The sequence below is a fragment of the Bubalus bubalis genome, chromosome 21 (assembly GCF_019923935.1).
Source record: "Bubalus bubalis isolate 160015118507 breed Murrah chromosome 21, NDDB_SH_1, whole genome shotgun sequence".
Lineage (NCBI taxonomy): Eukaryota > Metazoa > Chordata > Mammalia > Artiodactyla > Bovidae > Bubalus > Bubalus bubalis.
The window spans coordinates 59679960-59693156 of record NC_059177.1 but is presented as its reverse complement, the minus strand read 5'-3'; the positions used below and the strand labels follow the sequence as shown (position 1 = coordinate 59693156).

General features: G+C 61.2%; 1 protein-coding gene across 3 annotated transcripts in view; it reads right to left on the bottom strand.

Annotated features, from left to right (window-relative positions):
* The window catches only part of MGLL (monoglyceride lipase), an 86882-nt gene that overhangs the window by 4516 nt on the left and 69169 nt on the right, over positions 1–13197 (bottom strand). Inside the window, exons 6-7 of one of the 3 annotated variants that reach the window (XR_006547300.2) lie at positions 7710–7799; positions 1743–2158 (exon numbers count right to left, since the gene is read on the bottom strand). Coding sequence is in view for 2 of the 3 variants with exons in the window: in XM_044933686.1 (XP_044789621.1) it covers positions 4345–4593; positions 7710–7799 (339 nt within the window). In the remaining variant the exon portion in view is untranslated. Of the gene's footprint in view, positions 1–1742; positions 2159–4299; positions 4594–7709; positions 7800–13197 lie in introns of those variants that run through there. The other 2 variants (XM_044933686.1, XM_025272462.3) reach the window with 2 other exon arrangements.

The following is a 13197-nucleotide window of genomic DNA, read 5'->3' as shown; positions in this document are numbered from 1 at the left end:
TTCCAGGACCCCCTCCGACACTGGCTCTGCCTGCAGCTCGGGATCTGAGCCAGCCCTGGGGGGCTCCCGGCCCTGCCCTTGTCTCTGCTGTCACTCCGCTCACCCCCGAGGGGACAGTGAGGGGCCTGCTCACTGGAGCAGAGACGGGGCAGGTGTCCACCAGACCGCATCCTGCCTGAGTGGCTTGGCGCCTGCCCACTGACTGGCCACCAAGCCCCTCGGGGACATGGCTCTGGGTTAACTGCTCAGACAGCCCAAGGGGCTTCCTGTCCCGGGCCCTTTTCCCATGCCTGGGGCACAGAGGCCCTGTGTACATGCTGACCGGCCCTGTGTACACGCTGACGGGTCAAGACCTGGGTGTTGGGGGGAGGGCAGGCAGGGCGGGCTGAAGGGGCGGCCATGAGGGCAGGGCAGACCCCACACCCCCGCACAGGGCAACAGGCTCAGGGGACCAAGCCCCCCTCAGGTAAGCAGCCCGCGCAATCCCAGCGGCCTCTGCTTTCTGAGGTCTCAAGACCTAAACTCACCAGAGTTTCAGTGTCCTGCACCCCAGGCCGGAGGCGGATGCGGACCTCCCCCGCCAAGGCCAGGCCTGCAGCACCTGAGCAGCCAGCACCCACCCAAAACCCCAGAGAGGCCTTCCTGGGGGACCACGTCTCCGTGACCCTCTTCCAGTGACCATCAGAGTGGCCAGGCCTCCAGGGTGAGTTACAAAGCAGCAACACGGGGTCTCTGAGGGGTCAGCCCGACCCGCGCACGCAGGTGTCCTGGCCGCCGTAACCCTGTGGTCCTGCAGGAGGGAACGTGGGCAGAGGCACACGAACCCTGCCTGACTTCTCACAAACTGAAGGTCACTCAGTTATGTCCCACTCTCTGCAACCCCATGGACCATACGGTCAGTCCATGGAATTCTCCAGGTCAGAATACCGGAGTGACTAGCCTTTCCCTCCTCCAGCGGATCTTCCCAACCCAGGAATGGAACCGGGGTCTCCCGCATTGCAGGCAGATTCTTTACCAGCTGAGCCACCAGGGAAGCCCAAGAATACTGGAGTGGGTAGCCTTTCCTTTCTCCAGGGGATCTTCCTGACCCAGGAATGGAACCAGGGTCTCCTGTGTTGCAGGTGGAATCTTTACCAGCTGAGCTGTGAGGGAAGCGCAGAGGCCCTGGCTGTTCTGCAGCCGTTGACCTCAAGGACCAGCCTCTCTGGGGCTCAGGGATGTTTCCGCCAGAGTCGCGGGGGGCAGGGAGCAGGGAACACGGGGACGGGGAGGGGCTGAGCAGACCTCTACGCGGGGCACCGACTGAGCCAGGCCCCCGTGGTCGCCCCTGCGCAGAGGTCCATGCTAAGAGAGGCTCCTGCGGCTTGAGGCTTATTTGTAAGGCACTGGTAGATCCCCAGCTGCTGAAAACAGACAAGTCTTCTGTGGGGATAAGCCGTGCATGGGGATGAGTCGCAAAGCAGGACCGACCCGCAGGGAAGTGACAGCTGGGTCCGCAGGGGTGGCAGGGGAGGCCAGGCCTGTCTGCAGCCCTGGTTGTGATGAGTCCAACGCCTCAGGGTGGCCAAGCCCCCCAGGCCGCGGGGGCAGAAGCCACGAAGGCCATAGCACCGGGGACCCAACCCTCAACGCAGGCACACTGGAAACATTAGGTGGGGAGGGGGCCTGGAGCGGAGTCCCCCGCAGATGTGAGTGGGAGCAGGGCCAGACCCTCCTCAGCCCCCCGGGTGCCCGGAACTCACCATACGGCCGGCCAGCGTGCGTGCCAACCAGCCAGGAGGCACTTGGAGGGCGTCCTGGTGCAGCAACAGAGAACACAGACTGGGTTCTGGAAGGGAGACTGCCTCGGCACAGGACTGGGGGTGCTCCCGGCGGAAGAGCTGGAGGGGGGCTGGGGGCCCCTGCCGTGAGCAGTCGGAGGTTTGTGGGTGCCGGGAGTGCCCCACGGCCCCTCCTCCTTGCATCCCATGCTGGCGGCCTTGGCCGGACAACTATGTGGAACATGCATGGCTTTTCCGAGTGGGAGGGCCTCACGGCGTTCTGAGGAAGCCGTGGTCGAGGGTGAAACGTTCAGAATGTCGGTGGGGCTGGAAATCCGAGGAGACGCAGAAGAGGCCGAGGGGCGGCTGCTCTGTCTCCAGGACGGTAGTGCCAGGAGCTTGGGGGTGAGAGTGGTTTAGTCGTTCCAGTCCTGTCCGACTTTGCGACCCCAGGACTGTAGCCCTCCAGGCTCCTCTGTCCGTGGGGTTTCCCAGGCAAGGTTAGCGGGGTTGGGTTGCCTCTCCTCCACCGGGGACCTTCCTGACCCAGGGATTGAACCTGCGTCTGCTGTACTGGCAGCTGGATTCTCCACCACAAAGCCCGACGTAGGTTCAAATCCTTACGGAACGGCTGCGAGTCCCTGGGGAAGGGACTTGGCCTCTCTGGGCCGATGTTTCGTGAGATGGACGTTCTGGAGCTGTGGCAAGAAGCAGGGCAAGACGCAGCCAGCGGGCGGTGCTGAGACCACACTGGGGGTCCCTGCCTTTCCTCCCGCGCCATGGCCTGTGTGCGTCTGCGGGTCCCAGGCTGTCAAGTGGGGGCGTCACGCTGCCTGTCGTGGCTGCCACAGCGAACCCCAGAGATGGGAGCCTGCCAAGGAACCCGCGACCGCGCCAGCCTGCAGCCACTCCCTGAGTCCTGCTCCTACAAGCCCGACGGGCCGTCGGTGCCGGGCCTCGGGCCTCAGGGCTGCAGGGGAGACGTCCCACGGAGGGCGAGCCTCAGGAGCCGACTCCGGTCCTCGAGGAGTCTGCCCCGCCCGTTTCCCCTCGCCCGCCCCTCGGCGCTGCTATTTTTAAAGCTCGGCAGAATGTGGAAAGGGCAGCTCCCAGCGCCTGCTGGCAGGAGCTAATCCTCTCTGCTCCCTACTTAATCCAACAGGAGCCCAGGCTCCGAGTCTGCCCGGCAGGGAGACTGAGCAGTGTCTGGAGAGCCCCCCGTGGACACATGACGCTGTGTGACGGTGGACGGGGACGTGGCGATGGGCCGCGAAGGGAAGCCCGCCCGTGAGGCATTCACCCAGACGCTTCCGTTTGGTGTAAGGCCTTCGGGGACATGTTCATGATTTCACAAAGGAGACAGAATCTCTGAAATCTGCTCCTTTCAAACTAAGAGTGTTTGGAGTCATCTCGTGATCTTTTTCTCCTCCTCTTTGGCCCGGCTACTTACAGGTGGTGAGACAACTGGATGTTTCCACTCTAAGCTCTCAAAGGGCCGTGGCCCCCCCGCCCTGCCGCCCGGCCCATGCCGCCCGGCCCATGCCGCCCGGCACAGCTGCTGCGGTTGCTGCTGTTCCATCGCTCAGGCGTGTCCAACTCTTTGCAGCCCCATGGACTGCAGCACGCCAGGCCTCCCTGTCCATCACCAACTCCCAGAGTTTGCTCAAACTCATGTCCATAGAGTCAGTGATGCCATCCAACCACCTCATCCTCCGTCATCCCCTTCTCCTCCCACCTTCGATCTTTGCCAGCATCAGGGTCTTTTCCAATGAGTTGGCTCTGCATCAGGTGGCCAAAGTATTGGAGCTTCAGCTTCAGCATCAGTCCTTCCAGTGAATATTCAGGGTTGATTTCCTTTAGGTTTGATCTCCTTGCAGTCCAAGGGACTCTCAAAAGTCTTCTCCAGCACCACAGTTCAAAAGCATCAATTCTTTGGCATTCAACTTTCTTTATAGTCCAACTCTGACATTCATACATGGCTACTGGAAAAACCATACCTTTCACTATACACACTTTAGTTGGTAAAGCAATGTCTCTGCTTTTTAATATGCTGTCTAGGTTGGTCATAGCTTTTCTTCCAAGGAGCAAGCGTCTTTTAATTTCATGGCTTGTGATGATTTTGGAGTGATTTTGCAGCCCAAAAATAAAATCTCTCACTGTTTCCATTGTTTCCCCATCTATTTGCCATGAAGTGATGGAACCGGATGCCATGATCTTCATTTTTTGAATGTTTAGTTTTAAGCCAGTTTTTTCATTCCTCTTTCACTTTCATCAAGAGGCTCTTTAGTTCTTCTTCACTTTCTGCCAAAAGGGTGGTGTCATCTGCATATCTGAGGTTATTGGTATTTCTCCCAGTAATTCCAGCTTGTGCTTCATCCAGCCCGGCATTTCACATGATGTACTCTGCACAGAAGTTAAATAATCAGGGTGATACTATCCAGCCTTGATGCACTCCTTTCTCAATTTTGAACCAGTTTGTTCTTCCATGTCCAGTTCTAACTGTTGCTTCTTGACCTGCACACATGTTTCTAGAGAGGCGGGTAAGGTGGTCTGGTATTCCCATCTCTTGAAGAATTATCCACAGTTAACTGTGATTGACACAGTCCAAGGCTTTAGGATAGTCAATGAAGCAAAAGTGGATGTTTTTCTGGAACTCTCTGTGCGTAATAGAACCCAGGAAGAAGGAGCAGTGATTCCCAGAAGAGACGGAGCCAGACTTGCCTGTGGGGGGTCTCTGGCAGAGGCGTGGGTTGGCAGTGGCCTGCCACGGGGTCGGGGTCAGGGTCACTGGCAGCAGCAGTTCTGGAGGAGTGGTGTGTTCACAGAAGTCCTCCTGGAGGAGATCAGGGCCTGTGGACTCCAGGACTGGGAGTGCAGCCCCACCGGTCAGCAGACGGCTGGATTAAAGATTTACTGAGCAAGGGCCCACCCATCAGAGCAAGAGCCAGATTCCCCCACAGCCAGTCCCTCCCATCGGGAAGCCTGCACAAGCCTCTTACCTGTCTCCACCAGAGGGCAGAGAGAATGAAAACCACAGTCACAGAAAACTAACCAACTTGATCACATGGACCACAGCCTTGTCTAACTCAGTGAAACTATGAGCCATGTCGTGCGGAGCCACCCAAGACGGACGGGTCACGGTGGAGAGTTCTGACCAAATGTCCATTGGAGAAGGGAATGGCAAGCCCCCTTGGCGTTCTTGCCTTGAGAAGCCCTAAACAGTGTGAAGAGGCTGCTGCAGAAATCGGTGGTTTCACAGGAAACTGCACATTTGAAACAGAGTCAGCCTTTGGCTGCGGCAGCCGGAGGAGGCCCTGCCCACAGGCCTCGGCTCGCAGTGACCCTGCACATGGAGCGGTGGTCCCCAGCACCCCAGCACGCCACGCACGCCGCGTGGACCAGGAAGTACAAGTCAGGAGCTCCGGGCTCGTAAACCCCAGCTGGAAGGGCACGCCAAGCACAGACTGTGGAATCAGAGGCTCCGTGTCGCAGCTCTGCCCCAACCGGCTTGAAACCTTGGGCAAGGTTTATCCCCCGAGCCTCAGTGTCCTCATCCGTGAAATGGGTTAACGTCGGCCCTGCTCCTGTCGGGACCCTCTAATGCTGTGCTGCTCACCACACAGGTCTGCCTCTTGGAATGAACGTCTTCTTTCTTTACTCAAATATTCTCAACCCTGGTGGGTCAAATGTAGCTCCAAGATGGGGGTTTGGGAGGGACTGCTTTTAAAAATTAAATTCTAATTCAAATGGGGTGTGGATGACTGGGTGGACTTTGACTGGCTCCCTCTGGAGTCCTGCACAAGCCAAACTCAGCAACAGCGGGCTCTCAAGGCCGGGGAGCTGGAACCGTGGCCTGAACATCCCTGCCTGCACATCTGGGATGACTCCCATCCAGCTGAGTGGCTCAGAGGGCCAGGAGGCCACATTCCATCATGATGCCAGACCCCAAGGAAGCCAGGGCTGACCAGCAGCCACAACTCCCCAGCTCAGCGTCCTGACGAAAGACGGGAAACAGGCAGGAGATGACTCGGCGTTATGCTCCCGTTGTCCAGGGCGCCGCCTGTTCACCAGCCGTGAGCCTGTGGGGTCCTGCCCCCGGGACAGAGCTCTCAGGCAGGCGACCTCGGGCAGGCTCTGGCACCTGGGGAGCGTCTGTCTGCCCCTGTGACACGGGCCGCCGTGGGTGGGTGAGGACAAGACAGCCGCCTGGCCCGGAGCCCGAGGGCCCATCCTCACAGGCTGGGGACGAGGCGCTGGCCCTTCACCAGAGGGGCGGGGGCATGGTGCCCTGACCAGCACCGTCACAGACCACCCTGGCCTCCACAGGGACCCGTGGACAAGGGCGCCGGCCTGACCCATGGCCACAGGCGCCAGCCTGGCCCGTGGACATGGACGCCGGCCTGACCGGCACCCCGGCGCACCCTCCAGCCTGGCCGCACGCCACCCGCCCGGCCCACAGCAGAGCTGCCCTCCGCTCTCAGGCCGCGAGCTTGGGCAGGGTGATGCCGCCCCCTCTCCGGGACAAACAACCCACTGTCCAGGGGTAAGAACCAGCTCTGGGATAGGGCACAGCTTCTGAAAGAGTGACGCAGCCCAAGGCCACAACACAAACTGGTGAGAATCAAACGGGAGCAAGATGCAGACAAGACTAGACCTCAATCCTCAACCCACGAGGGAAATGACGCCCAGAGGCGCCAGGACAGCTCCACTGGTAAAAGACCAAAGCGGAGTGAAGTCGCTCAGTCGTGTCCGACTCCGTGCGACCCCGTGGACTGGAGCCTCCCAGGCTTCTCCATCCATGGGATTCTCCAGGCAAGAATACTGGAGTGGGGTGCCATTTCCTCCTCCAGGGGATCTTCCCGACCTGGGGATCGAACCCGGGTCTCCCGCACTGGAGGCAGACGCTTTACCTTCTGAGGCACCAGGGAAGCCTGGTGAAAGACCAAGGAGGGGTTGACATCTCCACCCCTTCCCCAAAATAGCTGGAACAGCCCTCCCGCTCATTAGCATATGAAACGACCCAGCCTATAAAATCTAACCAGGCCACATTTCGAGGCCGCACTCGCCCTCTGCGATGGCCCACACTCTGCCTGTGGAGGCTGCTTCTCTCTGTATCTGGATAGATCCACTTCTTACCTATCACTGTGTCTCCCCCTGAATTCTTTCTGTGATGAGACATCAAGAACCTCAGCTTCACAAGGTCCTGAAACCAGGTTCTGTGGCTTTTGGCTGGGTTCGAGTCCCAGTCATGTGATTGAAGTGCCCAGCAGGCTTTTGGCTGGGTTCGAGTCCCAGTCATGTGATTGAAGTGCCCAGCAGGCTTTTGGCTGGGTTCGAGTCCCACTCATGTGATTTAAGTGCCCAGCAGGGTTTTGCTGGGTTCGAGTCCCAGTCTGAGGTACACGGTTTCAGAGCTGCTGTTGGAAGGGGCTGTGCTGCGTCTCCACTGGCCGCTCATGTAAAGCTGCTGGTGGGCAGCTCCGCCTCCACTCGGGGAAGTCTGGTTGGGAATAAGGCCAAACCAGGGGACACACGAGCCAGGGGCAAAGAGACACGGTGGTGACTAAGACTCTGAGTCCCTGGATCCAGCTGTGCCTGAAGCCTTCCGTTACGTTCACCAACAAACCCCTCTTTCTACTGAAGTCATTCTGAACTGGGTTGCTGTCCCTTACAAGCTCACGAGACCTGGCTGGCACACACACAGCTCCAGCTGGTCAGGTGCTCTGCACACGTGGGCACAGCTCAGAGAACCACTGCCCACCCCTCCCACCAGACCCTGAAGCCAGACGGCCCTCACACGGCTCCACGTGCTACCACCTGACGCAGAGCCTCGGGGGAACGGCGGCAGGCAGCCGTGGCGAGGCCAACGCCCGGACTCCCCCCAGGCCTGGGCCGTGGCCGGCTCCCCCCACCACCCCCAGTTGTCCCCAGCTCCTCAGAAAGACTCACCTCCGTCTTATTCCTCGAGAGCACACTGGAGTCGATCCGGCCCAGGGACATGTTTGGCAGGACGAGGTTCAGAACTTTTGCAGCAAAGACCTGGACACGAAGGGAAGCTACGGTTAGCACCATGGGACCCCGGCCCGGCCACCCCTCGAGCTGCCTACAGGCCACTAAGGAGAGGGACACCCAGATGGGGCATCGGCCAGGCGTGATCCCGGCCGGGCAGCCAAGGACCCCTGCTCGCCCCGCCCAGATGGCCTCCCGGGCCTGGTTTTTGAGCTGGTTGGGGGCGGCCGGGTGGAGATGGCAGCGGCCATCTGCTTCCTTGCTGCTCCTGATGTGTGCAGCCGCCTCCCCGGACCACTCCGGGCAGTGATCTCAAATTCTCTGTGGGAGGAGAAGCACCCAGGCACCTGAGCTGAGGCAGGACACGCCCTGATCAGAAGGCACCACTGACTGTCTTGGGGCAGAAACTGCCGCCAGGCCGGGGGCACCGGCCTGGCTCCCGGCGTCTGCGAGCACAGGGGCTGCACACTGCTGGCCTGTCTCTCAGCTGCCCACGGGGTCGCTGTGTGCCCAGGCGCCACCTCACAGTAGGCGCTTAATACACGCTGCTCCAACGTGATCCGGACTGAGGTCCAGGCCGCCCCCACCCCCAACCGCCCCAGAGCTGGCTGGTGTTTATCGAGGAGACGCGTCAACCGGCTCTCACGCGTCTGCCGGGGGGGCGGGCCATTTCCGTTTCTGCAGACACCCAGGGAGGACAGATGCTATTTCCAAGGCGAGCTGTGAAATGCTAAGATTAAACTCGCTTGGAAAGTGGGGGGTGGTGAGCGCCGGGTCTGTGCGGCCGTCACAGGGCCAACGGGGGGTCTGCCCCTTGGCACCAGTGACCGTGGGATATCGGGGTATCGGCATGGTCCCGGGGGCTCCCGTCTTGGGATCTTGACACGAATGCCCTGAGGGAAGGGCTGACCATCATTTAAGAGACGAGGACACAGGCTCAGCACCACTGCCCGTGGCTGGCTGGACGGGGTGGACAGAGGCCTGGGGTGCGGCCGCCCTCGCTCCCAGTGACCGAGAGGCCTGCGCTCGCCTGCTGTCCCCCCAGCACTCCTGCCCCCCGAAAGCTCTCCTCTTTGGCCATCAGGAGCCTCACGACCTTGCACACAGCTGGGCCCCAAACAGCCGGGGACCCACAGGGGCAACCTCTGACCTCACCGCAACCCCACGCTCGGGTCCATCCTCACATGTGTGGACTGGCAGCCTCCATGTGCCGGGCGTTTGCCCACCCAGCCCCAAACACCCACGATCCAACCTGGATCCAACCCACATCAGGCCTTGAGTCTCCCGCACCCATTGAAGCGTCATGGGCTGGATAGGACCCATCCAGCAGGGTCAGGGGTCAGGCTGGGGGTGGGTCAGCCCCAGGGACGAGTACACGCCGGGGAGGGCTCAAATTCCAGGAGGGAAGGGACTGGCTGCTTCTGAGCATCAGACAGGATGGTCTGTGGGCTCCTGGATTGGGGGCTCCTCTGCGAGCCTGACCCCAGGAGCTGAGATCTGTGCCTCCAAAGGCCAGAGTGTGAACGAGGTGGAAACACGGTCAAGTGCTCCAGGCGCAGAGAGGGGACACCCCGGCACCCCGCCCTCACTGGCCCCGCCCCATGGGGGGTGGGCTTTTGGGGCAAGCCCCTCCAATGATAATGGCCTGAGGGAGTCATGGGGGAAATGTAAGGTGGGGCCCAGAGTCTGCTGAGCGGCTCCGAAGCTTCCTGCTGTTGCTGACGACCCGCCACGACTCCCCGGGGACGCAGGGGCTGTGGGCTGACTCTGCGCATGTCCCCGTCACACCTGGACCCCCAGGAGCCGCGTGTGATGGGACAGGCCGCCTCCCCTGCCCCGGCATGTCTGACTGCCTGGTCCAGCACGGCCTTTTCAATTCAGCTGCCCCTTCACTTTCTCTCCTGGCACACCCGCCGAGTCCTGGCGAGGACTCTGCTGCACAGAGCTCCCGGTCTCCCCACGGGCCCCGAGGTCTCCCCCCAAGCCCTGTTCCTCGCACCTGGCTGCTGCATCAGGCAGGGCCCCCCCATCGGGCCCCTCCCTTCCTGACAGTCAGCAGCACGGCTCCACGAGGGGCAGTGTCCCCAACCCCCACGGGCAGGACCAGGAACAGGGCCACACCTGACCCACATGCTGCCCTTTCCAAGGAGCCCAGGGTGAGAGGGGGGGCGCCACCCAGACCCTGAGCTCTTCCAAACCAGCAGAGTGTGCTCCAGTCAAGTTTCTAACAAGACTCAATTGGGCAGAGACGAATCTCTGATGGCAGTAAGGTCACAGCTGAAAAAAAAACACCTGGGTGCCTCTCTGCCTGCTCCCCACAAAAGCAGAGATGGGGAAACGCCATCTCAGGGTGGGGGAGAAGCTCGGAACCGCCGCCCTGCACACGATCTTGAAGTGTGGGCTTGTTTCTTTAGCCTTTTCATTAGGAAGAAGCAGAGAGTGGCTGACTGGTGATCAAGGCAGCTGGGGTTGAGGAGGGGCCCTGAGGTCCAAGGCGAGTAGGGAGGCGGGGGGCTGGAGAGCGCCGCAGACCCCAGGCGGGGAGGATCGATTTGTCCAGGTCCCTGCTGCTTGCCGCCTCCTCTGCCCCGGCACCGTCCACCGAGAGAGCCCACGGCCACCGGGAGGAGGGGTGGGGCAGTGGCTCACCCACAGAGAAGTTGGCATCCACGATACAACGATTCTTACTGTCAACTGGAACACTTCTTCCAAATTTTTTGGAGGATCCTGCGGGTGCGTGGAGAGAGCCCCAGATCCTGCTCAGGAAGGAGTGACCTGGCCATGGCCCTGGGAGGAGACCTCCACCCTCATCGTGAGGCCAGCGGGCTAAGGCAGGTCCACACAGCCGCAGAGCCCCCCAGGGCACCTCAGCACTCGCTTGCCGAGGACGGCCTGGGAGCTGAGACCCCAGCCCCGGAGGAGGAAGCCGCGGAGACTCGGAGCGGGACAGGCTTGCATCTGACCTCCAGCGGAACCGAGAGAGTCTGTGGTCCTCAGTTTCTGTTTGGAAGGAAAATTATGACCAACCTGGACAGCATATTAGAAACCAGAGACATCACTTTGCCAAAAAGGTCTGTCTAGTCAAGGCTATGTTTTTCCAGTAGTCATGTATGGATGTGAGAGTTGGACTATAAAGAAAGCTGAGCGCTGAAGAATTGATGCTTTTGAACCGTGGTGTTGGAGATGACTCTTGGGAGTCCCTTGGACTGCAAGGAGATCAAACCTAAAGGAAATCAACCCTGAATATTCATTGGAAGGACTGATGCTGAAGCTGAAGCTCCAATACTTTGGCCACCTGGGTGAGCACACCCCCAGGCGAACAACAGGAAGCCTGCGTGCCTCAGCGTGGGACCAAGGCCCCCAGTGCACGCGGCGGCCGCTTTTGGGGGCCAGGTCACGACCCAGCCACGCCCTGACTCCTGGTCTAACTGTATCTGAGCTTGATGACCGGCCCTTCCCGGGACCCCTCCTGTGTCCCCTCCAGCCCCCCAGCTCCAGGGCCTTCCGGACTCCGGGGACTAAAAGCAGAAGAGCAACACCCAGATGGGAAGCTGATCCCTGGTGGATTCGGGGGGAAAGGCCATCCCGCCACGCCCACTGGCCGAGCCAGGGTGCGCGCTGACCTTGAGCGAGACCGTAGCCTCATTTCCTGTCCGTGAACCACACACAGGGCAATGACGGAGGGGAAGTCACCCGGGCGTGTCTGGCACACACGCACGGCCCCTGGCGCCTCCGGAGGGGCGTCTGGGAGCACGGGGCCACTCCCACATCTCCACCCGGGACCCCAGGGGCAGTCTCCAGCCAAAGGCAGACAGGGTCACCTGGAGGATCACTCCAGCCCTCACTCGGGGAGAACGTCCAGGGCGAGGCCAGGTTTTCCTGGACAAAGGACGGGTCACCCTGCAGCCCTGCCTGTGTGCCGTCCCGGGGAGGTCGGGGTACACCACCAATTAGGGCGTGGGGGGTCCCCGTGTCCCCTGGGCGGCTGCTCTGCGGCATCTCCAGGAAGTGTCCCACTGACCCTGACACTTGTCCTGGGGTCCAGGCTTGCTGTGTCTATAAACTCCTGCTTCCACCAGGATCTGAGTGCAGACAGGGTTCTCCCCATCTCGTCCCCAGGCTGCACATACCCTAGCCGGCTGGAAGTGGGGCGAGAACCAGCTGTGCTGGGGCTGGGGGCGGGGGCTGGCACTCTCACATGGGGAGCAGGGGGCTGCCACCCTCCACGTGCCCGTCTGCGCCCCGAGGCCCCGATGCTTCGTGCTACTTTGTGAAATGTCTCCATCGGAACAACGAAACAGCAAAAAGTCAGTCGCTACACTGCGTCTGACTCTGCGACCCCATGGACTGTGGCCCACCAGGCTCCTCTGTCCAGGGGATTCCCCAGGCAAGAATACCGGAGCAGGCAGCTGTGCCTTCTCCAGGGGAACTTCCCGACCCAGAGATTGAAGCCGCATCTCCTGCATTGCAGGCGGGTTCTTTACCGTTTGAGCCACCGCGGAAACCCGTGGGGGACCGGCAGCTGTGAACCTGTCCAGGAGCCGCACTCTGGGATGGGAGTCACAGACCAGAGCCCAGCTCTGCGTGCCGCACCCTACAGCCTCGGGGCCCAGGGAAGCCCCCTACCTCACGGTCTACCTCGGCCAGAAGGGAAGTCTCGAGGAACCTGTCTGGGGTCCTGAAGACCGAACCACTGGAAACCCAAAGGCCAGGCGGGGAGGCCTCACCTGACCCACAGCGAGCCGCACGCACAGCGGCAGGCTGCCGGAAGCACAGCACAGGAAGGACAGACGACACGCTCCCGCCTGATGAGCGACCCTCGGAGACACACGCCCGCCGCCCGGCCGCGGCCAACAGGGGGAGCTGGGCTTGCGCCCTCTGCCTCGCCCCCAGCCGCTGCAGGACCGCTCCTGTGTCCACTGGCATCGCCTAGAGCCCCACGAGCCTGAGATTTCCTTCCAAAGCTGCTCACGTGAGGTGAGGCCAGAGAGTGACCCCGGGCTCCCGCACGGCAGACACGACGCAGACTCTGTGGGTCAGGACTGCCCAATCTTCCCTCCCCGGGGCACTGACAGGCTTCACGGAGGGGAGGGGGTGCCCCTGGGCCTCGTGGATCAGGACTGCCTGACCCCCCCCACCCCGGGGCAGCAACGGGCTTCACAGAGGGGAGGGGATGCCGTCCACGGCTGGGGGCCGTGAGGACTCTCGTGAATCCTGGTTAACAACCAAGACCCACATTCCCTTGCCTACAAGGACATCTATTAGCACCTGCTGAGAGAGGTCCCAACAGAGGCCTTGCCCAGGAGCCCCCAGACTGCCCAAGACTGGAGGGGGCACCGAGTGGGCTCCCCATCGGGGCCTGGCTGCCCCCCATCCCCTGCCCTTGTGCCCTTCAACTGAAACCCCCCAGGGTCCTAGGCTCTTTTGG